Raw genomic sequence first — 27,247 nt, forward strand, 5'->3', positions numbered from 1 at the left:
GATAATTTGGGATAGACATGATCTATTTGCCAGAGAGTCCTGGGTTTCCAGTTAGTCATGATGTGACTTCTCCTTCACTTCCAGCAGCTTCAAACTGAGTTCTCACATTCCTGTTGCCTTCCAATAATCAGATTATTACTATTATTATTTTTAGAATGACAGAGACAATATACTATTTAACAGGAACAACAGGCCACAGGGATTTCCTGAGGACAAGTGTATTACACTCAGGATTTGAGGTTTTTTATTTCCCTCAATTATCCTACTTATATTAGCTAACTTTAAAACATTCACAATGGTAAAATATTAAAGATATGCTGGCTTTATTCCAGAGAAGCTGCTGCCTTAGTAAACCATGAAGACTCATTAGGAAAAATGCATCTGATTTGTTCAATATTGCAAAAACTGCATGAAGCAAAAACACTGTTACAATTTAGTTGCTTTGAATTGTCAATACAGGGCACAAATCTACACACAAGTTACATATATTAATGCTTCCAGCTTAACAGCTACAATGCAGTTTGCCATAATAATTCATTCTGAACCTAGAGTCATTGAGAAAAACCACACAAATTTAATTGAAAATTTGTAGTTTTCAAGACTTGTACCCTTAAGTCATCCTATTTTTGAATGTCACAAAATATGTGCTTTCAAAAAACATTTCCAACAACATGACATTACAAAGACTGACATTCCCAGTTTTTAATTTCTGCTGGAGGATGCCTGACCAATTGCTCCTGCCTTCTCTATTTAGAGACCTACCATCTTCCTTCTTTTTGTCTTGATATTCTACATTAAACTAGTAATGTTTTGGAACAAAACAATCCTCCTCTTTCATTTTTTTTAAACAATGTTAAAGCCAACTCAGGTGAAAGACAGCCCATCAAAATTCTAAACACAGCTTTTCAACTCTTCAATAAACTTTTAAATGAGGCATAGCAGAGAGTAGTTAAAAATTACTTACCATACAATGGCTAATCTTGGAATTGTAAACATTAAAGCTGGTTCATAGTCATCTATCATATCTTGAGTGAGGTATCCAAGCCTTAAGGCTCTAAGCAGAAAAATAAAATTATTGAATAAGATATCAAAAGTCTTGAAGAAGGCATTTCACTAAGGAAAATTTTGGAAAAAAAAAGTGTTATAAGCCAAACCAAATATAGCATATAACTCTTGCACTGGTTTTGTACAATCTGAACCACTATATATAACTGATTGCTTAAGCCTCTGCTTTAAAAAGAAATAGTATAATAAAAACATGAATGCAAGAAAAAAAATCTCTTTAAACACTTAAAGCTTTTATAGTCATTCAAAGCCCAATTCAGTTTTACAAAATTTTCTCTATTTACTACTTCATGTCAAGCTTCAGCTTGATACTGAAAACCACAGGTGCTGACAATTTTTCAAATAAAAGGAACATTTTTAAAATAACGGGAAAGTACTTGGTTTCATTTTCAAATACAAATTGCTCTAATTATGAAGGTCAATCACTCCCTTAACTAACAAAAAACCTAAAAAACCCAAGAACAGCTCAGTTCTACACAGCAACTCTCTTACTGAAGTCTAAGGATTTAATATTTGGGGAGAGTTCATTGTCCTCAGGTTCTCAAATGTCTTAAGCCCCTTTTTAAACTAAACCCCATTTTGTTTGGATTTCTTACTTGGCTATATTTTCCAGGTTTCTTCACCATTTCCAGATTTCACCATATATTTCATAACATCCCCAAATTTCTTCTGATTTATTCATATCAGTGCTTAAGATTGCACTGAAAACTGCACATAAGTCCTGCTTTTGGTCCCCAAAAAGATGGAAATAACTTCTTATTCCTGGTCAGCACTTGTCCAGCCAGAATTGCTGGTGGTGGATGGGGCACGACCACAAAGCAAACCCTGCTTGGTGCTAACAGTGGCTAGACACACTGGTGGTGTGGCCCATCCTCACTCCCTGCTCCCTCCTGCAGCCCAGACAGATTTTCCAAAGCTACAAGTAAGAAACCATTTTTTTCCTCTTACTGGGCAAATACAGAATGCCAGAATTGTCAGGGCTGGAAGGGACCTCTGGAGATCACCCAGTGCAAACCCCCTGCCAGGCAGGGTCATCTAGAGCAGGTGACAGGAACACATCCAGGTGGGTTTGGAATGTCTCCAGAGAGGGAGACTCCACAACCTCCACAGGCAACAGTTCTGCCACCTCAAAGTAGAGAAATTCTCCCCCATGCTGATGTGAACTTCTCGTGTTGTAATTTATGTCCATTACTCCTTGTCCTATCCCTGGGCACCATGGAAGAGAGTCTGGCACCATCCTCTGGACACACACCTTTGAGATATTTGTGTGCATTGACCAGATCCTCCTGGTGTTCTCTGAAGAGACCCAGCTCCCCCAGCCTCTCCTCCAAAGAGAGATGCTCCAGACCCCTCATCATCTTTGTGGCCTCTGCTGGACATGTGTCTGCCATAGATGTATGTGTATGTATAGTAGCTCTCTGACTGATGGAAAGTAATTCCTCCTACCTGTTGTGTCCTTTTTAGAGTTGGAATCCTGTCTCCCAAAATGCCTGGAACACCTCTGATCTTGGTGTCATGCACAGATTGTGGCAGTGTGCTCTGTGCTCCCCCATTCCTTAATGAAAGAATCGACCACACCAGACCAAGCTCCTACATCACAAGTTGCCCCAACATGACAGTAAAACCAACATTTATTCTAAGGGCCTTTTACAGTCAACTAGTGTCTAATAACTCTACACAGAACATGATTCACTAATTTTCCTTTAAGAACAGTGTTGCACTGCTCAAAGCCCCACTTAGGCTGAGTATTTCACATGCTGTTCCCCTCTACTGCCCACCTGCAGGCTAGTTAGCCTGTCACAAGGAGGAAGAAAAAAATTGTTCAACACAGTACATCACAAATTCATACTTTTCTTTGCATCTTATACTTCTAGAACAATGTGTGAATTGCTGAATTGATTTCTTTCATCATCCTCCCTTCATAAATATAGAGCCAAAGACCAGGCCTTTGAGATTTAAAAGAGTTTTTATGAGTTCTTTATGATAATCACTGGAGGTTCACAGATGATTTGAATCATCTCCCCATGTATTCTAGCATGAAATATCATTAAGTCTTGATGGCTTGAACAGATTTAGCTTATTTAAATGCTTAGTCTTCATGTATGCATCTGTATCTAGGCATACTAACAATACAGTTATTGTTGGATTATTAACTCTTGTGTTTTGCTTTGTATTTTTTTTCAATGTAGAAAAAAAGAAGCATAGGCTTGTGCCTGGCAAGCATGTTTAATACCTTTGAACTTTGTACTTGGATATTTACTAGAAAAGTAAAATATCTGGTGCTTTACAACACTTCTTCAAGATTATAGCTAATGTATTCCATAAAAACTCAGACAGAAAGTAAATCCAGAAATTAAGATCTAGTCCTTAACTTACCTCTCCACAGTTTCACAGAACAGTACAATAACCTCTTGCTGTACATAGTATTCCTTTGGAGACTTCACAGGTACCATGGCTGACACATAACTACAAAAATTATAAAATAACACACCACTGTTGCACATGCTTTAACAAATAAGATTATAAGTAAAACCAAACCTAGAACAAATCATCTTAGCACCCTATTGTACTAATTTGTATTTATTTCAACAGCACTCACTATGAAAACTGTATTGTATGTAGAATCTATGAGAAACACAGCCAAATTACTTATTGTAGTGGAATTGAGGCAGTGGAAGTCAGTAGTAATTTAGAAATGTTATAATTATATAGCACATTTATGATGTAATTATATAATTATGATAGCACATTTAGCTATCAGAACTCTTTACTGTGTGGCCCAGGGCTTCAAAGGATCTTTACTGCCCTGTTTTAAAGACAGAATAGTTTACTCTGAATTTCTTAAAAAACAAAACAAAACAAAACAAAAAAAAAAACAGCAAAAAGAACAAAACAAAACAACCAAAAAAAACCCATCCAACAATACCAAACTGACTTTAATCAAACATTTTATAAAATCAAACATCATAATGGTTTTACCTGAAATTAGATTAGCCAAATTCAGTAACCCAGATGAGACAGTTTATGAGACTGAAAATTTGGTCTCATTTCTATGTGGAATTACTAGCAAAAAGCACTGTTTCAACAAGGTAAGAAACACTGGTAAAAATGTAGTGGTTTTCTGTCCCTGTATTACTTAATTGGTCATTTGTAGAATACAAGTAACACAGAAAGGGAAAAAGTTGTTTGCAAAACAATATTAAAGAAAAATGCTAAAGAAAAATGTATGTAGAGAGTTGGTATTGACAGGCCAAAAACTGCACAGACACTGCCAAGAACCAGTTACTGATTGTCACTGGTATCTGCACTCAAACCTGCACTTAAAAATATGTTTTAGACAATGTTTTCAATAAAAGTCCTTTCAATGTAACAGGATCATGATGCTTTTCCTAATCAGAAACAAGCCACTTACCCGAGTAAAAGAACACAAGAGAATAACAATATTGAGGAAGGGCAAGCAGTAATGTGGGACGTGACAGTCTATAGGTTATTCCCAAGAAATATTAAAAGACTACCCAGTTCTAAGAAACATGATCTGCTAAGGGCAGCAGTGACTGTATTGTGTTAGAGTCAGATAATCTTGCCCATTATCTTGTCTGTGGCCAGCACCACAGGCAGGCAACTGTTACATTCTGAAGCACAATGCAAGACTGGTCAATGTGACCCTTGATGCAAAAAAGCATCACCTCCAAAAGCAGTTATTTTTACTTAAGCTAAAAACCTCCAAGTCATTTTTCAATCACAAGTTTTCAAATCAGTGAGTTTTTGTGGTTAATTATGGCTTGTGTAAAAGCACTTCCTCCATCAGAATTCAATTTGCCTTCTTAAATTCACTGGGTACATCTTGCTTGTACCACTAAACACAAGAGAACAAAACCTCATAGTCTCTAGAATATTTGTTATCATTCTTTTTAAACATCTCCTATTTGTTGCCTTTTCTCTGACAAAGAAAACATTAACAGAAGAGATTTATGGTTTCCTTTTGTGTCTTGGAAATTCTCCCTCAAATGCCATATGCCAGTATGCAAATGGGGGTTTATAGTTTATTTGGAGAGAGCAAAAGTTGATTGCTAAAAAGCTATTTAGTTTTCATTATTGCTTCACTGGAAGGAAAAAATCTAACAATACAACATATTACTAAATTCAAATACAACTATAAAAAAATTTACACCCTTTTTCCACTCAAAGAACACACAGTGAAACAGCCAATTTCCAAAACCAATAAGCTACAAAACAGCTGCAGTGGCCAAGACATGGCTTACAACACATTGACTTCATTTCTTTTACCTTAATTCAAACTCAGCAAAAAGGACATCAAAATGCTTGAGGGAATCTTTCATTTTTTCTGTGTAGAGGTTCAAATCCCTTAAGGCCTGGTCACGAATGATATTTCTGACTTCCTCCAGGCTTCGGGTCAGATCCTTGGCCAGGGGTCTCATTGCCATACTCTCAATTTCACGATTCATAATAATTGAACCAGCAGCCAAACACTAGGAAAGACATGAAGAGATAAAATATTAGTTTTTACAAATTAAAAATACTTTTATATTTAGAAACAAAGCACAAGATGTGCTATTTAATAAGATGTGCTTTTGAACAAGGGCAGTACTTAGCCTGAGCTGGCTGCAAATTATTAAAGCAGGGAAAGATTTAAGGCTGGTATGTCAAGAGTCAAAAGCCTTCACAGAAAAGGTTAGGAAGCAGCTCAGCCAGAGAGATGAGGAGAAAGTTGAAGTACAAGAACCACAGTGCTGACAGAAGAACTAAAGTTACTCTCCCACCAGCTAGGTAATAAGCATTAGTAGGATAAATCCTCTAAGCACACACAGATTGCTTGCATAAGAGACAGGAATCTAGCAAAACTACAGTCCATGGACTGTTTGGATTTTGTAAATTAAATGTATTCCTTATAAAAGGGACAGAAATTCTGCAACTGTGATGTCTTTTACAGTGAAATTACTCACATTGGCTATTACAAAGGGATCCAGTTAGGCCAGTATCCTGCTTCCCACAGAAATCATAATTATATACAAAAATCTAGTCACTGAGTAATTCTTCCCTTTCAGTGTCTGGAAAGCAACTATTTAAGAGACTCCTTGCCCTAGGCATTATGCATGGACTCTCTCTGACCAGCTGACAAAGACATTAACAGTAGATTTTTACTGTAACACATTAATAAAAACTTTTTAAAAACCTTGCCACTAAAAACAACCGCTGGCTTTTTTCTTTTATGGATATATTTGGAAGGCAATGAGCACCAATATAAATCATACCTGCTGAATAAATGGAAACACTTCTATTAACTGAGGAGATACAAGATTGCACTCAAAGAAGAGGGTTTTTTCCCTTTTAAAACATCTCCATTTGCAGCTGTGTCACTCCCCTCTCCCTGGCACCCTGTGGATGGGAGCCACACCTGTAACTCACTGTGAGGGACCTGCAGTACCAGAAGGGATCCCTTCTCAGCAGCCTGATGCATTGATTTGAGGGCATTCAGTGAAGATCATGTTTTTACTTCTTATCAGCTAAAGCACTATTTGTGGGAAGTATGGATAAATTAAGGTATTGTCAGTCTGATAACCAGTGATTGTACTGACAAGGACAGAAGTGTGTACTCATACAACTTTCTTGCTACATGAATTTGCAGGAGGACAGTACCTACAGCAGTAGCAGTTTGCATTACATCATCACTACATATGGTACTTTCTCTGAAACCAACAGGTCTCTCCAGCCTGATGGTTACACAGTGAAAGTTGGATTTGGAAACAGGTTTAGCTTATGCAACACAGCAGTGAATAAAACAAGACTGAGGACAGAATTACAAAGCAATGACATACCAAATTAATTTTCTAAATTCTGAGACTTTTCTGACTCAGAGGAGTCTGAAGTTAACAACTGTCAAAGTTTCAGATACAGAACATATGGAGGCATATTGGATTGAACAAGACGGGAATTCTTCATGGAGAATATGCACTTGAAAAAGAAAGGATAAACTGGCTGAGGGAAAAAAAAAAAGATATTAACAGTAGGCCAAGAATTCCTTCAAATACAGGAGAGGCAACACTGAAAACAAGACCACAACAGGCTGTTGTGTGATGGGATGAATAGACTAATCCCTCCTCAGTCTCAACAAATTCATGATACTGCCTTAGGTCACCTTCAGGCGAGTAAAAGTGAACAGTTTATCACTAAAGATGCCACAATGACTTTTATTTTTTTTTTAGCCAAAGACATCAGGACTAATAAATAAGTATCTTGCACATCATATTCCTTTGTTCTGGCACTTCAGACTTCCTTTGGTTAAAACAACAGAAGCTTATTCACTACAAAAATCTTTTTTCCTACAGGTTGCTCTAGAAGCAAATCTTTGAGAGAAACCAGGTAAGAGAAGTGGACTTCAGTGTTCTGCACAGGAACTATTATATTTTTGGCATACATATGAACAAAGAAGTTATGAGCAACAAATGACTGCCTGGTGTTGCATATTGAGGATGAGTTATAGCATAACATAGCCATTAAAATGACAGCATGCACTTCCATTTGTTGGAGATGAACTTTTGTCCTGATAACACTCCCTAAAACACTTTTGTTTCTAAGATGTTCAAAACACAAGATGGCTGATCAGGAAAAAAAATAAGGGAAAAAAACCCCTCCAATCAGTTGCTAACCCACAAAAGAGTAGTTTTTCACTACATAATACTGACAACACACAATTAGGAAAATAACCTGGTGTGCTGCTAGCCCAACCAAAACCACAGCTAAAGAATCCCATTTCCTGAGCACCCAGAGCAAGTTATCTTCTTCACCTTGCTCTGTAATTTTTTTGGGACCTCTTTGAGAAAAGTCTGAAAAGGTACTTGTGGATTTATACACCAAAAAAGTGCCAATTAATCCCAACTAACAGAAGTATGACAGACCTACCTCTGCTCCAAACCAAAGCTGTCCTGCGAGGTTGTCGTGGCGGATTTCCTCTGGAAACTTGACACAGAAGTCCCGGTTGGCCCGTTCGTGGGGAATGCATTCATCCATGATTTGGTTTATGATGTTCAAAACATTATCCTGAAGCAAAACAAGATACCATATATACTATTGGCACAGGAAACACTTCTAACTTTGTAATGGAGTTTATTAGTGAGGTACCAACCAATTAAGATAGAAAAAGCAGTATTTAACTCGCATGGTTTTCATACACACAGTGAAAACAGAATACTGCACAGACACACGAGCAGCAAACTTCACCCTTTCTAGTTTTCCCAGAAACTGTTTCTCAGATTAGTTGCACTTAATTTTGACTACTTTAATAGGACTTCTGATGAGGAGGCATGACATAAAGAGCTCTTTACCTCCAGCTATATGTACATACCAGTAAATAAACTAGAAGTACAAGTGAATTAGACTTCTTCATTTCCTTTCACCAGCCCCAGCAATAAGGACTACCATTATTCCCAAAAGGAGCACCTGACAGGGTACCTTGGAGTTGTAAGAAACCGAGTTATATTGTGGTTGAATTGATTTAAACTCATCCTGGTAATCCAAAGCAGTTTCCACACCTGAGTCCCAAGTGGGCAAGGGCTGGCACACTGACCAGCACCTCCTCCCCAGAACCCAGGAGGACAAGGGGACACCACACACATGAGAACCTTAATAACAGCTCTGATCTACCTCTGCAACAGGACAATGATCAAAGACCTATAACCAGTTTCTTCATATGCAGTAAATAATCTGTATTCATTTATTTGAAAAGATAATTTTCACATATCCCTACTGGGAACTGTACAAAATTTGATTAACATAATAAAGGTAGATTGAGAGCATGAAAAAGGCTGAGTTCTTTCATTAAAGATGTTTTGTCTGCCTTATGCTTCTTCTGCTATTTACAGAATTCACATTCTATTTAAAATATTTCTCAAACAAATACAACCACATCTGTAGAAAATTAACAGACAAAACTGCTTTACATCTACATTTTACTGTTTTATTTTCACCTCCATTTAAACAATAGAAGACAAGAATTTTGAAGAAACCTGACCCTTTAACATGCTCCCCATCAAAACAGACAAAACCTATTTTAGCTACAAAGAATGATCCACATTTTCTGCAATTTCTCCACAGACTGCTGCACCTGCCACAAAATAATCTTAACATTAGGGCTGCAATTACTGTTGTCTTCATCCAAAATAAGTTAATAAATTAACCATCAGCAATATTTATTGCACACTGGTATAAGATACTTGATTTGTTAACAATTAAAACACTTTCACAATAAAATATTTTTTGCAAGGCTGTCATAAGATAATGTTTCATTTCAAAAGGTTGTTAAACATGAAAACCCACCTCACACAGCTAAAACACAGGAGTAAGTGTAACAATCAACCATCTTCTCTAGAAATAAGACTGAAAATTAAATGCCCTGTAGCCCCTCCAGGGCATCACAACCCAGTCCATGGCCAGCAGGTATGAGAAGAGACAAGGGAAGAAAACTAGAATCACTGACACAAAATACCTGATTTCAGAGATGAAATCTCCCTCTCACTCTGCTGGCCCCTCTATTGCCAGGATCAGTGTGGCACTAGGATCCCTTAGAATCCAAAGGGATGCCCCTTGCAGAACTGAGGGAAAATCAACCTTCAATGCTCCCTAGTGTAACTGCAAGGAGAACTGAAAGTCAAATCCTGGAAGGGAACAGAGCAAAGATGCCCACACCCTGCTCCTGAACCACTGGCTGACAAACACTTACCACCTCCTCTCTTCAGGACAACAGGGAGTCAGCCAAGAAATCACATCCAAAATGGCATGACACTTTAGGGTCAGAAAAATCAGGATAATAGCAAGTTTCCTATTCTTCTTCCACTTCCTAATCCATGGTATTGAGTATACTTCTCTCACCATTATTTAGCTAAATCTACCTGGGAACCAAAGTGTTTTGAAAGTAGGTCTCATAAGAAAACTCCTAAATTACCTAATTCCTACCCAAAATTACAGAGCAAAGACTGAAACTGAGGATAAAAACATTTAAATTGTAGAAAGGCATAAGTCACTCATGAAGTATTTCAAATCTGTTATTACTAATCTGTTTCTAGACCAGGTGCTTTGCCTGTAGCTCTCACTTTATCACCAGAGCAATACAGGTTGGTCTTTATCACTAGGATGAAAAAGCCAGATTCCTGTTTTCAGAAAATTAAAGTTTGTAAAGGCCTTTTTGCATTGGAGAGATACAGTGGCAAAAAGCAATCTTACCAGTTAAAATTTTACAAAAGTTTCAGGAAATACAGAGAAATATTAAGGCAGGAAACTTTGAGAAGAACACTATTCAAATCTGGTTATATCAGACTTTAAGTAATCCAATTACATTTTATTTTAGGACATGATATTGCAATTTATTTTACTTGCCACCAAACTTTAATATGGAGGAATGCAATTTTTCTCTGGCTTTTTTTTTCCTAAAAAGCTACACAGAATAAGATGAAAAGCAATATTGAAAAACCTTCCTCCCCAAATTTTAATTTAATAGATTATTTTTTAAATGCAATCTTATTTGACAGCAGCTACAAGACAGATTGAATTTCCCTTACACAATGAGCTATACAGATATTCAAAACTCCTGATGTATCAAAGATTATTTTATGCAAACGAAGTAAAGAAAGACAACTCATAGCTGGTAAGCAACTGTTCCATGATTTTGTTCTGTTTTTCTAATCATTATACCTGTTAAAAAGCACTATAATTCTTTCTAAATCATCTCAGGAGATAATTATTACAAGTATAATGAAATTTTATGCCTTAATCCACTTAAATATTGCAACTAAAGGCAAGATGATGTAATGAATTCAACTTTCCACAACACACTAATGTTAAGTATATAATTTGTTTCTTTCCCACTTAAAAAACATTTAATATTCTTCCTCATTTCTTCAACATTCCTATAATCTCTAGTTGCTTCTGCTCCAGAGCACCCAAGATCTACCAACACATCTCCACGTATGTTAGGTATTTTTTTTTAATATGTACAGTATTAAGTTAAACCACAGATAATTAGAGTTTTAATATACACTTCCCAATGGAGATAAATCTCAATAGCTCCATCTCCAGTAGCAGGTGTTTGTATAGAGTTACCTGGCTTCACACTGGTTATTCTGTCAGACAGTTAAGTGAAAAAGCCAATTAAAAAGATGGCCATCTTTGCCTGCCTAGTCTAGCAGGGATACAGGAAGATTACAGAAAGAACAGTTGATGGAACTTTGATATATAATGTACAAATACTGAATGATTTCTACAAGGTAAATTGCTTTTGCTGTTTCCAGATCTGCAATTTCCCAAATTCTCTGTTGTTCTACAGGGTTTATTTTATCGTCCTACAGAACGAAAAAAACAAAACAAACCAACAATTCTCCACCACTTCCCCTCCCTCTTCCATTCCCCTTATGACACCCAGAACAGAGCAACTTACATAAAAAATTCTGGAATATTTGCTCCCATAATAATTTCAGCTCTCAGCTGCTTTAAACCTGGAAGGATGCCAGCCAATTTAGACAGACTATCCAACACATTGTAAGCAAATTAGTCTTTCTTTAGAAGAGCTTCAAGAAACATTCAATTTATTTAATTACAGTATTCTGCTTTGTAAGCTAACAACAAATGGGTTTGGATACTTGGTAGCACTGAAATTTTGCTCTAATTTAAGCAACAGAAATCAATTAGTTGGAATTGAAGTAGTAAATCTTTCACTTGATCTATCTTTCTACATAAAAGCCTTTGGATTTTAATACATCCTTTGGTGGCTTTATCTGTTATCTTTTGGTTTATCTGTGTACTGGGATGTGCACAGTTTTGTTTCAGGTGCTCTCTTGAGGCTTTACAGCAGCACAAGCAGCCTCTGAAGAGATTCTGCTTTGGGATTTACTCCAAACTCCTCATTTCCTGGAAAACACAGCTCAGAGTTTCACGTAACAGAGAGTATTTACATTTCATTTTGATAGGGAAGACAATGAGTGGCAGTGAGAAAGTATGTAGGTAGCCACAGCAGAGGACAAAAAGTTTATTTTTGGTCCATCAGTAATTGGCCATATATTAAATAATCAGAACATAAAGCTAACATCAACTGCTGCATTAGCTTCCTGAATAGGTACCAAAAAATGCCAAGAAATTCATCTTTCTTATAATATGAAAGGTATGTTTAGATCAACAAAAGGCAAACTTATCTATCCTTTTGTATATGCCATTGATAAAATTTACACTGGTTTTCTTTAATTTACAACATTAAATTTAGTATGACCTTTCTGAGGTCTTTTGCAAGACTTCTTCAAAGGAAGGTAATTTCCTCTGCTGTTCAGTACCTCTTTAATAGGCATGTTTTGAATTACCAGTAAGATCTAGCCAATACAATATGATCTGTTATGATAACACCATGAGCTTAATAAATGATATTTTAACCTCTTCTTTTAAGTAAGTCCATGATATTTTTTATTACCTTTTCTAGCTTGATGTTAAAGTTCCAGAAATCCTTCAACATAGCATTATGGCAATCAGAAGTCACTGATGAACACAAATTAATGCAAAAGATAAAGAAAGATGTCACTGTAATTAAAGCAATTAGTAAGTATTTATAGAGTGTTATAGGCTACTTTAACAGAAGCCAGTCACAAGTGCACTCTGATGAAACAAACAGGTTTTCAACCAGGTCCTGGCTTCAGAACCCAGACAGACATTTCACATTAGAGATCCAAAGCCTCTACATGACTTTCCCTCCAGCCCATCTTGCACAGACCCCAAAGGCTTTGCTTTCAGACTCCCTTTGCCTCACCAGCTAATTGATTATTTTCCACTGACAATGCAGCACCATGGAATTGTTTGAGTTAGAAAAGACCTTTCAGATCATCAAGTCCAAGCACTAACCCAGCATTGCCAAGTCCACTGCTAAACCATGTGCCCAAGTGCCACACCTACACATCCTCTAATTACCTCCAGTGATGGTGATTCAGCCCCTGTCCTGGGCAGCCTGTTCCAATGCTTGACAACCTTTTCCATGAAGGAAGTTTTCCTAATATCCCATTCAAAACCTCCCCTGGCCCAACTTGGGCCATTTTCTCTTACCTTATCAATTGTTAGTGGGGAGAGGAACCTGACCCCCACCTGGCTACAACCTCAGGTAATTGTAGAGAACAATAAGGTCTCCCCTGAGCCTCCTTTTCTTCAGGCTAAAAATCTCCAGGTGCCTCAGCCACTCAAAAACTTGTGCTTGGCCACACTGTTGCTGATCCAGGCCAGGTGCCACTGGCCTTCTTGGCCACCTGGGCACACCTGGCTCATGTTCAGCCACTCTCCACCAGCACCCCCAGGTCCTTTTCCACTGGGCCCTTTCCAGCCCCTCTGCCCCAGCCTGTAGCACTGCAGGGGTTGTTGTGACCCAGGGGCAGACCCAGCACTGTTTAACCTCAGGTCACTGACCTTGGCCCACTGATCCAGCCTGTCCAGATCCCTCTGTGGAGCCTTCCTGCCCTCCAGCAGATCAACTCTTCCATCCAACTTGGAATAATCTGCAAATTGAGGATGCAACTCCCAAAATTCCACTTTCTAAAAGTAACAGTTCTATGTGTGAACTTTGGGAAGCAGCTCCTAACCCACTATAGAGTAATACCAAATTCATCATGAAAAGGTAACTTGGATATCCAGCAATTTAAGTTCTGTATTGCCTCAGCCAAGCAACAATCCTCTACAAAATAAAAGAGGAATCCCCATTCACAGAGGGCAGAATGAAGGAGATGTCATCATGAATTACTGCCATCTTCACTTTACCTTCCCCTGCTGCAGTGAAAGCATCCTGCATCCCCAACACATTCATTGCTGAGTTGGCATGGATCCAGCTTTCTTCCCTATGGTTCTCTGCTGCAAATTAATTCCCTGACCTGCAGTGCACAGCATTTTTTTTCCACTCTGTCCACAGTCTTAGATAACAAGCAGGTTCTCAGTATGATCTATTTGATCCATGTGAGCAAGTGAAAACACATGAAGAAACTTGTTGACATGAGAAACTACAATTTAAGACTACAGTAATAAACCCCTTTTTCAAAGAAAAAATATATTTAAATATTAGTCACTCCCAACATAAGATCAATATGAAATGCAGAAAGAAAATACAATTCCATTTAGTTGATGGAGTTGTACTATGGCCCAATTTAGTCAAGCATTTTATATTTTATAGCCATTTGCTAATTATTCTACAGTGACCAGAAGTTTCCCAAAAATTATGACAAGCTGTTAAAAAACAGTATTTAAAAAGACACAATCAATAATTTTATTTACTGATAATGAATGTTTAACTCTGCAGATTTGTTTTATACCCAACTACAACATTCCACTGATCACTTGACATTACTGAGGAAAAAAGGGCAAATTTATAATCTGTGAACCAAACCAAACAGACAAAAACCCCCAACTCTTCTGATACTTATAGGTTACTTATTGTATTTAGAACAATCATACTCAAGTTTATTTGTAGTGAAGTACAGTGAAAACATATGAAAGGGTTGACAAGTCTGCCTGCTTGCAAAATAAATGTCAAGAGCTTTCACTCAATGGCAAATCCAAATAGCAAACAGGTAGTTGACACCAACTGTTTGCAGATGTCAGGCAGAACAGAGAAGATATCTGCTAGAGCACTGCAGCTCACACAAGTCATCATTATACCAGGAGTAATGAAATGACAAATGTTGCCATCAGTTCTACAACAACTGGAGATGAAATTCTAAAGGAAGAACACCCAAATATGCAAGCTTTGTTATGAGAGGAAAAAAGTAAAGTAGATACGTGCATTGTCTCAGATTTAAGTTCAATCTTGACATCATCACTTTAAAATGGCTGTTCTCAGTTTTTTCTTTTTGTTCTAGACTGGCACTGTCTCCACCAAAATTAAATTGGAAGACATTGCATAAAAGAAAATAATTTTCTTTAAATAAGTCTTAGCTCACTCTCATGTTAGGCAACAGCCTAATTCCTGGCACAAGTTTCTGGCTTTCCTAGCTCTGCATCAAGTCTCTTAAATACAAACCTTATGAGAACTTTATTCTAGAGTCCACCAGCTCTGTTCCAGTCTAGAAAAAGCCTCCAACAGAGATATAATTCAGAAAACTACCTCAATGCCTTCCTCATCACAGATCAATAAGGAATGCCCAATGGGTTGGACAGGGTCTGCTTTTGGTTCTTACTTCTTCTGTTGTTAAAAGATATCTTTGTCTGGTACAGTTTCTAAACTTTGTGAACATCAAGTTTTCTTTCAGTCAACTTCTTTCCTTGATCTCAGTAATTACCCTGCTGTCTCCTTCACTGACCTCCACTAACATAACTAAGATAATGTCTCCAGGGTTGCAAATTAAGCAGGCAAGAAAGACTTGGCCATTACTTTAGCTTAAAGTACTCCTGGCTCAATCCACACTATTTAACCTTTGTATCAATGAACAAAATAACATCAGGAAGAGATTCTTGCCAACTTCTAACCAATCATTAAGTTCCAGCACCCAGCAGGGAGTTGCTTTCACTTTTGGCTAATTTGTCTCCTTTAATGAGATCTATTTCTGCCTAATTCTACAGGAAAATGTTCTTCGATGGACAGATGCAATCAAACATGAAAACACTGCACCTCTGAACTGTCTCATTGTTCCCAGTGCTTATGGTACAAACTCCCTGTTTGCTCCTGTCAAGAACGTTAATGATACAATTAGTATTTCATAGATAATTCACTGCCAATCCTCTGAGTTCTTTAAGAGGTACCTTCTCCATCAAGGGATGCTCACTGGGGCTGACTTCCTTTGTAAAAATTGCTTCTCTTCAGCATGGATACAATGTCCATACAGCATAGAATGAAAGAGCATATATTTTTCTCCCTAGAGATTCCTTATTCTCATACCACTTAAACTTATCACATAGTAGGAGACACCTTCAGATAAGGTTATTTTAGACCTGAAACAGAAAGCCCTTTCCATCACAGGCTGGCGCCAGGCCATTCTGCAGTGTCAGCCTCTGGCCAACTGAGAGCTCAGCCCCTTATCTCAGCATCTCACCTCCCCTGCAGTCCCTGTCCCCACACCTCACCTCCACTCTCACTGCTCTAGCACCTGGGGCACCTGTGAAGGTTTTTAGTGCACAGATCCAGAGTAACCCACATCATTTCACAGACTCCACAAATATGTGCATCAGTATGGATGGAAAAGAGCTTCCAAGTGTAAAGTTGATTACAGCTTATTTAAACTGGCCTTGGATAAGGATCTACAACTATCAAAGCTGTGCTTTGATGGGTGCTTAAGTGTGGGAATAGGAGCAAGAATGGTGTAAATTTGGAAGGGAAAACTTTTAAACAGCTACTGCCAATGGACCATGGAATAATGCCTAAGGAACTATGTGTGATAACACAGAAATACATATTTGAACAGTTATTTTTTTATATAAAATCAAAGTTAATTTCTCTTGTTTGCCCATGCTCAACTACATATCCAAGCAATAAAGTTAAGGAATTTACTGAAACTAAAATGTTTATAACATTTCTACCAAGTGCCCAAGGGCTTGCTTGAATCAAAGACTGGGCAACCCACAAGCACAGATTCTAAAACTATCATAGAACTGACTAAAACCAGTCAAATTTACAGAAATATTTCCTTGTGAAATCACTCTATGGCTTTCCATTAATACAGTTATAAAGCTCACTGGTAAGCCACAGAACTGGTAAATTTAAAGCCTTTACCTGCTAGGAAAGAAAGAACATACTTAGCATTAAAAATCAATGAAAAATCTGATTTCACTAAGTACAGAATTAAGTTATGCTGAAGTTGTGCAGCTGTAGATAAAAGACAAAGAAAGGCCAGTGTGAAATTAGACCACAAATCAAGAGTTATATGCAACAAGAGTTCAACTGAAAACCAAGGAGCCCAAACCTTTTGACACTTTCATTCTAAGAATGTTGAAGATTCAAATTATTTCTACAGTCTGTATATTTTAAATGAGTGATTTAAAGTTGTCCTAAAAATTTGCATCAAGATAATGCATCTTTCCTGGTTGAGGAATCCCCTCATAAGTTTCCTTTCTCAATTATAAAATATGATATTTGCATTGCAGAGTAAACCAGACAACCACAAATATACTAATTAGATCTACTGAGAAAACTCATCACATTCCAGCTACAGGGTTAAAATATTTTACAGTCAAATTTGCAAAATCCCCATGGAGAAAAACTGTACAAATAATAAACAAGGCTGGCACTGAGACCAGAGGTTTGCATTGAATGTATGAAAAATATATTTTCATACCAGTTATCACGTAAGTCAAAAGTGAACATGACTCTGGAAAGTCTGCTAGAATTTTTTCTATTTATGTCTTCATCAGACCTAAACAGAAAAACGTGAACATAAAATACACCAAAAAAGACTTTTTTACTGTATCAGAACAATCCTAAAGCAAAAACTACCAGAGCTTACATCACAAAGGCAGTTAGCTCAGTGCCTCAGCTGCACAAATCAATTCAACAAGCTCTGCAGCCTCAAGATGATCATCATTTAACACCTCTACATGAACTATTACACTGTTGGATTATGAGCACTGTGTATGTGGAATAGCAACTTGAACAGCAGTTACAGACACCACAGGGCAATTGAGAAATCCAAGAGAACAAATATCTGCTGCTTGGTATTTGCATAAGAAATCTTCAGGCACAGAAACCTTGAGACCTCTAGAGAACTGAAAATGTATTCTCAGGGCAAATCTAAGAATTTATATTGTGTACATCATATATTAGTATCGAGAGCACTACATTTTCTGAACTAAATTCTGGGCTTTTCTCAGAAATTTAGAACAAAGAACAGTATAAACATGTAAGAAGTATCTAGCTTTATTTCTTCACTGTGTGAAGAACTGTGTACTTGGGGTAATGCTGCTGCTGTTCATCTCAACACTACTTTGAGAAGTGTTGAAAAAATAGCACTACTCTAAAAAAAATGGAATCCAGCAGAAGAGAATAGGTGGTATAAGCAAAAAGGTAAGTTTTCTTAACCAAGAGCACACTTTCTGCATAATTAATTTCACATAAATACAGATTTCCCAAAGCCTTCAAAAGGGGAAGTTTTTATGAGTGCAAGCACTGCAAAAGCCTGAAGTAACAAAGCCTGCTATCTGAAACTGCTCTTCAACAGCAAACTCAACCTTATCACAAGCTGTTTTCATAACAATCATTTCAAACTTCTTCAAAGCAACAATAGCTTGCTAATACATGTAATACCTTAAAAAATGAATATTTTTTTAATTACTGTCTTAAAGTCTGCATTATTTTTCAAGAAGACTGTGAAGCAATGAGTTAACACAAATTCTTTCAAAAGCCTAAGCTGGAGACAGAAGATAACCAAGGCATCTTTACTACAAAAGCAACTTGGAGTAGAGTGAACTATTTAAGCTTCTCATTCTCTCTGGCTAATTATAAAGTTAAAATGATTGCACAAGCCATCCTAATAGATAATTTATTTTCTTCCCATCACCTTAAACTCCAGCCATTCCATAGGTAGTTTATTGCTACATTATACACTAACAGTAGCAAAAGGGTAGTCTGAAATGAATCCATGCTCTCAAACTCCAAAATATCTTGTAATCCCTCCTTCCAATAGGTAGAAGTCCTTGTTGTATCCAATATTTAAGATATTTAACACCTAAAGGTTTTTATCAAAAGGTGCTCTCTAGGATAGTGGTCAGCATCCAGCCTGATGGAGTTCAAGGAGTGTTTGGACAACACTCAGAGATGTGGTGTGACTTTTGTGGATAATGCTGTGTGGGGCCAAGAGTTGGACTGGATGATCCTTGTGGATGTTCCATTCAAGGATTTTGTTTAACAAAAACTTACTTATGATAATTTGACATGAGAAAACCAGATTGCACACTATTCCACAAAATATTTGTTATACTAATCCATTATTGTGAAATGAATTATTTTTTCTTAAAAAACAGGATTTATATTTCAAGTATTTTAATGAAATTAATGAAAACTAAATTCCACTGCTAAGAACTAACTTGAAAAAATTATTAACTTGCCTTCTTGTCTTTCTTATCATACTTCCCCAGCATTAAAGAAAAAAAATAAATGAAAGGGATTTCTCTATATGATTAAATGAAAAGGCTTTTAGCAGAAGAAAACAGACTTAATCCCCAAGCACAGAAACATCATAAAATAAATAATTTGCATGTATTGTTAATCTTGCTAACGTGGTGCTACCACGTGCATAAGGAGAAAAGAAGGAAAAATGCAGCATATTTAAATAATGAAACTACATAAACAATTCAGTGGCTGATACTAGAATCCTTCCCTCTTTGCAGCAGTAAAAAAAAGAAAAAGAAAATTAAACTTGAGCCAATCACACTATAGCAGAGCTGAGAGCAATCCTCTGATGGCACTGCTGAAGAGTGTGGAAGAACTATAAAACCCCTGACAGCCAGACATGTCACATTACATTAATTCCTACATAACTGGATCTGGTATAGTATCTTACTTCACAAAGGCTGAGAAGAGTCAGGCTTAAAATGACCTGACTCCATTGTCCTCATTTAGCCTTCAAATGCTCTGGGAATTATACCACTGTCTCAGGTCCACTGTCAATACTCACTCAAGGTACCAGTTGTTAGCAATATAAAAACTATGATTGAGGGCATATAATCACACATTAAAAAATGAAAAATCATTATATCTTTTGAAGCTGAGTGTTAGAAGACTCCAATACCTCTGAAATTAAGAGCCTTCTATAACTGGGTTATCTTTCACAAGGAAGAAAATGTTACATTTTTAAATTTCAATAAAATGTGTGACCAAAAGAAGGAACTGTTCTAATTGAAGATGAAATATTCATTTTGCTCCCCTGTTAGCACCTTATGTTTTATATAGATGACTACCTCATCTTCCAAAGCCAGTGGTTTTCCACAGGAGTTTGCATGCAATGATTGTGGTCATCATGAGCAGATGGCACAGCATAACCTTGCATCACAGTCTCTAGTAACAACCTATGGCTACCCCAGCATGCACCATTTAACATAATATAATCACATCCCTTTTTCACTGATTAAAAATTCATTGTGTTTTGTATACAAAGATAAGTTCTCTTTTCATTATTTAGCAACTTGTCAATCCAGATTCAGTTTCAGCCTTGTGCATTATTGATTACCACCTGTGTTGTCATTTCATGCTACATCAACTTTTATTTATTTTTAAATATATATAATAAGAAAACTCAAATGTCACACACTGAAGAGCCTTTCCATTTCCCACTACAGAGAAATCAATGCATGCTCTATGACAACTCACTCAGCTCAGTCATGTTTCTCTTATAGTCTGAAAATGTTACTAAGCAATTTGCAAACCCTGAAACAGCTTCAGAGTTGTGTGATGGTGTTGTGTTGAAAGTTTGTTTGTTTGGAGTTAGATTTTTGCTAGTTTGTTGTTTTCATTTGTTTGATTCTGTTGCAGTCATTTGGAGTTTTTTGTTCTGTTTGGGTTTTATGTGTTACTGTTGTTGGTGTCTTGTGTTTTTTTTTTTTAATTAAATAAAAAAACAATACAGAAATCTGCCCACATGCATGGTGTAAGCTGATGTGAAAGACAACTGGACTGCTATATCCACATCAGGCTGGAGTTGGTAACCACCTCCTAAAGTGACTCACTATCAAATATTATCACTGCTTCAGTCAGACACTACACAGTATCAGACAAAGAGCTTCCCCACTTCTAGATTTGTCTTACCCATCCATCTCCCTTCTCAGAAAGCAAATAACATTCCTAGGCTTTGAAGATACACAAAAAAAAAATATTTCTAAGATAAAGAGCAAATATTTTCTTTTTGTGTTAAAGTTTTTATTCAACAAAGCCAAGTGTAAGGTCCTGCCCCATGTTGGGGAAATCTAGTGAAAGGTGTCTCTGCCCACAACAGTGGGTTGGAATTGAGTTATATTTAAGGTTTCTTCCAACCCAAACTCTCCTATGACTGTGATTTTTGCATGTGACAAAGCAGATTCCCCACGTATGCTCCCAGCAGCACTGTTCCTTTACTCCTGGTTTGCCATATTCAATTTATATCATCTTTCCACATCCCACAGTAGCTCCTTCAGCCTGTAAAACATATTTCCTTTACAGAGAGGGCAAAGCTTTGTTTCCACTGACACTTGAATCTCAACTTATTTCATAGTGATGCTTTCAGTTGTTAAATTGAGATTGAAGAAATATGGAGATAAGTGTGGCTGAAACACAGCATTTTTGATAAAATTCACCACATATTTTGTATTGCTACAGAAACTGAGACAGACAAGTGATAAAACATAACACTGAAATATGATTAGCTTTCTTTAAGGGCTCCAACTCCTCAGCAACATTTACTTATGCTACAGTGGATAATGAAGTTCAGGTTCACAGGTCCTGCTTCTCAGCACTATATGAAGGAGTCACCTTAAAGGCTACATTTCAAAGCCCAGTGTTACAGCAAACTGGAACTGCTAAAGCTGACCTGGAAATGCTGGGCTGCCAATTGCAGTCATTCAGGAGGTGCTTCCCAAGAAGGCAAATAGCAGGAAAGTAGTGAAGAACCAATGTAATGTGCTGCCACTCAATGCAGTCCATCACTCCTGCCAGTGAGCCAGAAACACACATGTATCACAAATATTACAAATTCCCATTCTACTATTCTGTGGAACAGTGCAAATGGACAGCAGAGCTGGGAAAGTCTATGGTTGGCTTCAGGTCAGTGCCCTGATGGGGCAAATGCCTCCCTCGTGCACTTCAGCAGATCAAGTGACACTGCTGAGACACAATCTGCAGGAATAATGCTGAGAAAACCATGCTGGAACTGACTCATGTGCTATTCTGAGACCTCAGTACTGTACACAGAGAAATAACTCTCAGTGTACTGAAACAGCAAGCAAGGATATGATCCTAAAAACATTCTCATGATGTGATGTACTTGGGGACAGGTTCGTTACTGGTGAAGTTCTAAAAAAAATCTCTGCTTTAGAAACAAAGGGTTTTTCTACTCTTTACTCTTAAAGAAAACAAATGAAGTTTTGTAATATTTAACAATAAACCTAGTTCCATTTGAATAGCTGATAAATGGTTTTAAACCAGTTTACCAAGTCAACTAACAAAATATTAACTAATGTGAAAACAGCAACAATCAAAGTAACTTAGTGATAGTGAATGCATGAGTGAATAATTCAAAAGTGTACATGAGTTACCATCACTTCTTATAAAATTCAATACTGTGCGATGTTGTGAGCAGCATAAGAAAGGACACCTTGTTATACCACTAATATAAAAATCACTGCAATCATTTGTGCTGCAGGGGAAAAAAATCAGATTAACAAGACTGCATATTACTGAAGATTCACTAACAGAGAGACATTTTCTTAAGGAAAAGTTTTCCTTCTAGAACCATCAATCAAATTCAATAAACCAAAGTCTGACATTCTACCTACCTTTTGGTTAATTTAAAAAAATTACACAACTTTTTATCATGCATCTCAGCAAGCTTTATGTATTGTTAATCTTAACAAACCAGGAGAGATGTGTTTTATTCTGTTGAATAGGTATTAATCACACAATAAATGCAAGATACTGTATTGATAGATATGTTATGTTCTCACAATATTTTACCATTGACATGAAAACAGCAAAGCAAAATGAGGGATAGCATTTTTAAAATAAGCTACCATACCTGGAAAACAGTGTTACATCACATTACTGTGAAAATGAAAAGCTTTGAAAACATTATCTTACTCATCTTTCCACTCTTACTCATGGATTATGCTACTCAGCATCCTGCTGTACAATCAACCCACAGGATTTGAAAATCAAGCTGCAAGATGTTCAGAAACTGAATTTGAAATGTTAATTTACTGTAAAAATATGTGATTCTGATCAGCAGATAGTATTACAAAAAAGCAGAAGACAACATTCAGAGTTGCAGTTCTTTACTAAGGAAGCATCAACACTCTTGAAGAGTGAAGTTTTCTGCACATCCACAGGATCACCACAATGCACCATACCTTCAATTTGCCTTGACTAATACTGCCAGCTTTGTTAAGCCAGAAAGCTTTAAGTATGTCCACTCTAAACTCTTACATCCTTTAGGCAGAGACCTTCTGGTCTGGTTTGTCTGAGTCTGTTCACACACTACAATAAACTCAGAGATCTTTAACAGAACTATCAAGTTCAAAGTAGATTTCCTTTCTCTAGTTAATAAAAATAAAATTGAAAAAAATCATCTGCTAATCAAGTAGACACTATTATTAAATGATCTGAAAACAAGCAACCCAGGAACAATGAATTAATTTTAAAAACAGATGCCAAGATAGAAGTACATGGAATTTTAGAAATCTTTGTCCCTAGAAAACACTAAAATCTGATAGAAATGCTATGCCTCTGTAGATTTCATGAAGATAAAAACTGGGAAGAATCTGGAAATCTCAAAACGAAGGTTTCCATGGAAAAACTAGCACAAAATAAGACTGAAAATCATGCAAAGACTGGGAGTCTGGTAAACTATATCTGGAGTCACAAAACACTTTTCAAAAGAAGAGTCAGAAAGTGCACATTTCTAAATAAAAGGTCTCAGAATTGCCTGTATTGCACAATGCAGCTGCTACCCTACTTTTACATGCACAACCTCCCACCACAATGGTCTGAGCCCTGGCTGTTGGCTCTCCATCATTCTCAAACTCCACCACACCTTGGGCTAAAACCAGTTTTTCCTCCTACCATGTGATATTTGGTCAGCAAATACCTATATTTTGAATCCCAAGACACCATTCCTTCTCTTATTTGGAAATTACAGGACAAATTCTTAAAAGAAACCAGAAAACACTGCATTTACACAAAGTACTACAAAACATTGTGAGACCTAATTAAGCAAAACCATTTCTGACCTCTTCTACAGAACTTTTAAAACTACAAATTACAAAAATAGCCACATAAAAAACCCTCCATCTTTTCTTAAAGTTCTAGCAACAGATTGTTTTAGTATCAGCAATCTGTTTGAGAAATGAAATTACCAGACATCAGAAGATACTAAGAGTCACAAGGTAGTGAATCACTATAGAACAAGCCAAGCAAACTGACCAAGGAACAATCAGAGTCTGCATTTCCTGCACTCCTACAGGTGAAACATTCAGAGAAGCTAATTTTTGAATAGAACAGCTCTTCAGGTCTGCCTATACTACAGGAAACACATCAGAAAGCCTGTGTGCCTGCAGGCAGACAAGGAATAAATTGTCATTGCCAGGGATAAAACAACCAAAGAGATTTGTCTTGCACAGTGATACTGTTCATCCACCCTTAATATCAGAAAACCTTTCCTGCCAGTCTAGAAAGAATTTGACTAGAAAGTCACATCCACTACTGGAGGTTTCATAGAAGTCAGATAAATATTTGTGAAGTGTGATTTAGGTATTGCTGGTCTGTCAAACAGAAGACTGAAGTCTTCCTGTGAAGACAACTTTCACATCTATTTTTTTTTCACTCCAAGCCACTGCATTGTTAATTGTTAATAAACTTACAGCTTCCAGTTTGGTAATCCCTTAAACTCACATTTGTATCCAGGAACAATACAGAAGGAAATTGTGAAGCTTTTCAAAGTCTACAGAAATATTAAAATTGTTTCTGACAGAACAATACATTCACTGTCTACTCTCTCTGGAAGTGCTCTTCAGAAAGTTGCACTTTTAAAATTTAGTTTTCTGGCAAGTAAACACAGAGCACCTGACTGTTTTTCTTTTCAACAGACTCAGCTAACCCAATGTGAACATTTCCTACAACGATCAGAGTACTTTTCTTGAAACTCATCTTAACATGATTAGTAATGAAATTTTTCCACATAACTAAGTTTAGTACCTTTTATTAGGAGTAACAGGAAGAAATTTTAGCAACGGTGAATCAAAATACATTCTTTACACTTAACTGCCTCATATTTCACTTGGTGCAGATGTAAGTGTATATTTATTACAATGGTCCTTCCACTTATATTTGTCCTGAGGTGACAGCAAACATTTGCTTTTCATACAGAAATCCTCCTTGTACATCTACACTTCATACAGAAATACCACCTGAGCATCATGCATTTTAGACTTGAACCTACTTCAGTTAAAATTGTTTCTCTTGGGTGTGACTGGAAAAGGAAATATTAAAGCATCCATGAAAATACAAAGGGTGCAACAAAAGTAGTTTCTTTCTACCTCTAAAAATTTGAATTAGCTAACCACCACATAACCCTCTGAATGTAGTTCATTCACTAATGAAAAACTATGAGATTCATGAGGCATGAAAGTTGAGCAGCTACAAATGACATGGTTATTTTTTGCTGACTGAAACTCTGAAATATTTCTCATGTTCTGTAAGCTCTCATTTTATATAAAGGAAACAAAATTTATAATGTGCATTCTTATTCAGAAAAAGCATCAATGCTCTTAAATGAGATGTAGGAAATTTAGTTTATGGATAGTATTTTCAAGAATACACCGTTTAAAATAAGGAAAGGCATGTATCTAACAAAGGTTCATTTCAAAAAGCTCTGACAACAGAAACTAATTAATACAAAAAAGATTAATGGAACACATGAAATGTACATAAAAATCCCAATGAAATCAGGAAGTTGCCACTTGGATTACCTGACAGGAACGAAACTGGTTGACCAGCAGTGTACATCTCTGTGGGTCTTTTCTTCCATCCAAACTGTCCAGTTCAGCTGCTACTTGATTTAGTTCCTCATCAGCATAGTAGAACTGAGCAAGGAGCTGTGGATCTGTTCTCTGTATTGGAGACATGGACAATATTACATTACTTTTGCAAAAAAAACACCAAACCCCAAAAATTAAAACAGCTTCAGCTAGTAGTATTCTCTGTGACTTTTTTAACACATAAGCCAGGTAAGCAATACAGCAGAATGGAAAAGAATGATACTGAGATTATTTACACACTCTTAAAAATCTTTTCTACTTTGAAGAAAAAAATCAACACCGTCTCAAAAAGCATCTCACATAATAATGTGAGACATTACTCAGCTACCATTATCTCCAAAACCACCCTGGCATTATCACATGATCCTGGAGGAGCAAACAACTGAATCAGGTTTGTTTATTAAACAGAAGAAAACTTCAGCTCTAGGCAGAACAAGACAAAGTTGCTTTTCAAGTTAAATAAACAAACTATACCCCCCAAAACCTATCAAGCAATGGAATAATCTATCAAGCACCATGGTAACCTTTGCAGCATGGTCTGGTCAGAATCCTCCCTTTGAGCATCACAAGAATGAAGCCACAGAAGAGAAAGGTACTGAATCTACTAGGGCCAAACAGACACAAACACTTTGCAACACTAATAATAATAATAATAATAATAATAATAATAATAATAATAATAATAATAATAATAATAATAATAATAATAATAATAATATCATCACTAAACAAGGCATTACAGAGAGAGAAAACTATTCCACAGGTCTTTCAGGTGGCAAAGAACAGAATCATCACAATGGATTTTTGGCCACATTAAAACAAAGCAGCAACATAATAAAAAGACCAAACTAATAAAGGAATGCCTCCTCAAAAAAAAACCCTCAGGAATATTAATATTAAAGGTTTACACCATAAAATGATTTTTTTAAACATCAACAACTAGGAATTCTGGTTTCAACATCTTAATTGTAAGCTGACAAAAATCTACACTCTTGAATAATGTCTTCACTATAGCCCAGATATAAAGGTACCCAGGGAGAAGGATAAAGCTTGTGATATATAATCAGGGAAACAAAATAAAATGAAAAAAAAAAAAAAACAATAAGAGGAAGGCATATAATTACTACTAAATTTTATGTTGTTTAGTTCTGAATTTCTGTACTTAAAATCAAACTTAGTAAAGCATTTCTTTAAGCATTCGCTACCTGATGATTTTTATGTTTTCCTTCATCATTCATCCACAACCATTAAAATCTTCCAGATAAAGTTAATAAAGATGTGTGGAACTGTGACAAAGCATGACTGCTGATTTTCAAGCATCTAAATTGCATTGCAGAAGCAAAATAAGGCAATTTATTAAAACTGGTCTCAAGCAAACCAAGTATGCCTGAGACAGCTCCCACGTGGCTGATTTTTTCAACTGGAGGAACGAAAGTTTTAATTGAGTTCTCTC

At 36.6% G+C, this 27,247-nt stretch overlaps 1 protein-coding gene across 5 annotated transcripts in view; it reads right to left on the reverse strand.

The window, feature by feature from the left end:
* ZFYVE28 (zinc finger FYVE-type containing 28) overlaps positions 1 to 27,247 on the reverse strand; it is a 140,844-nt gene that overhangs the window by 51,973 nt on the left and 61,624 nt on the right. For all 5 annotated transcript variants that reach the window (XM_079307011.1, XM_079307010.1, XM_079307009.1 and 2 more), the window contains exons 2-6: positions 25,726 to 25,866; positions 7,987 to 8,124; positions 5,353 to 5,555; positions 3,442 to 3,531; positions 965 to 1,054 (exon numbers count right to left, since the gene is read on the reverse strand). In XM_079307011.1, coding sequence (XP_079163137.1) covers positions 965 to 1,054; positions 3,442 to 3,531; positions 5,353 to 5,555; positions 7,987 to 8,124; positions 25,726 to 25,866 — 662 coding nt within the window. The remainder of the gene's footprint in view (positions 1 to 964; positions 1,055 to 3,441; positions 3,532 to 5,352; positions 5,556 to 7,986; positions 8,125 to 25,725; positions 25,867 to 27,247) is intronic.

The sequence above is a fragment of the Erithacus rubecula genome (assembly GCF_903797595.1).
Source record: "Erithacus rubecula genome assembly, chromosome: 5".
NCBI classification, from domain to species: Eukaryota; Metazoa; Chordata; class Aves; order Passeriformes; family Muscicapidae; genus Erithacus; species Erithacus rubecula.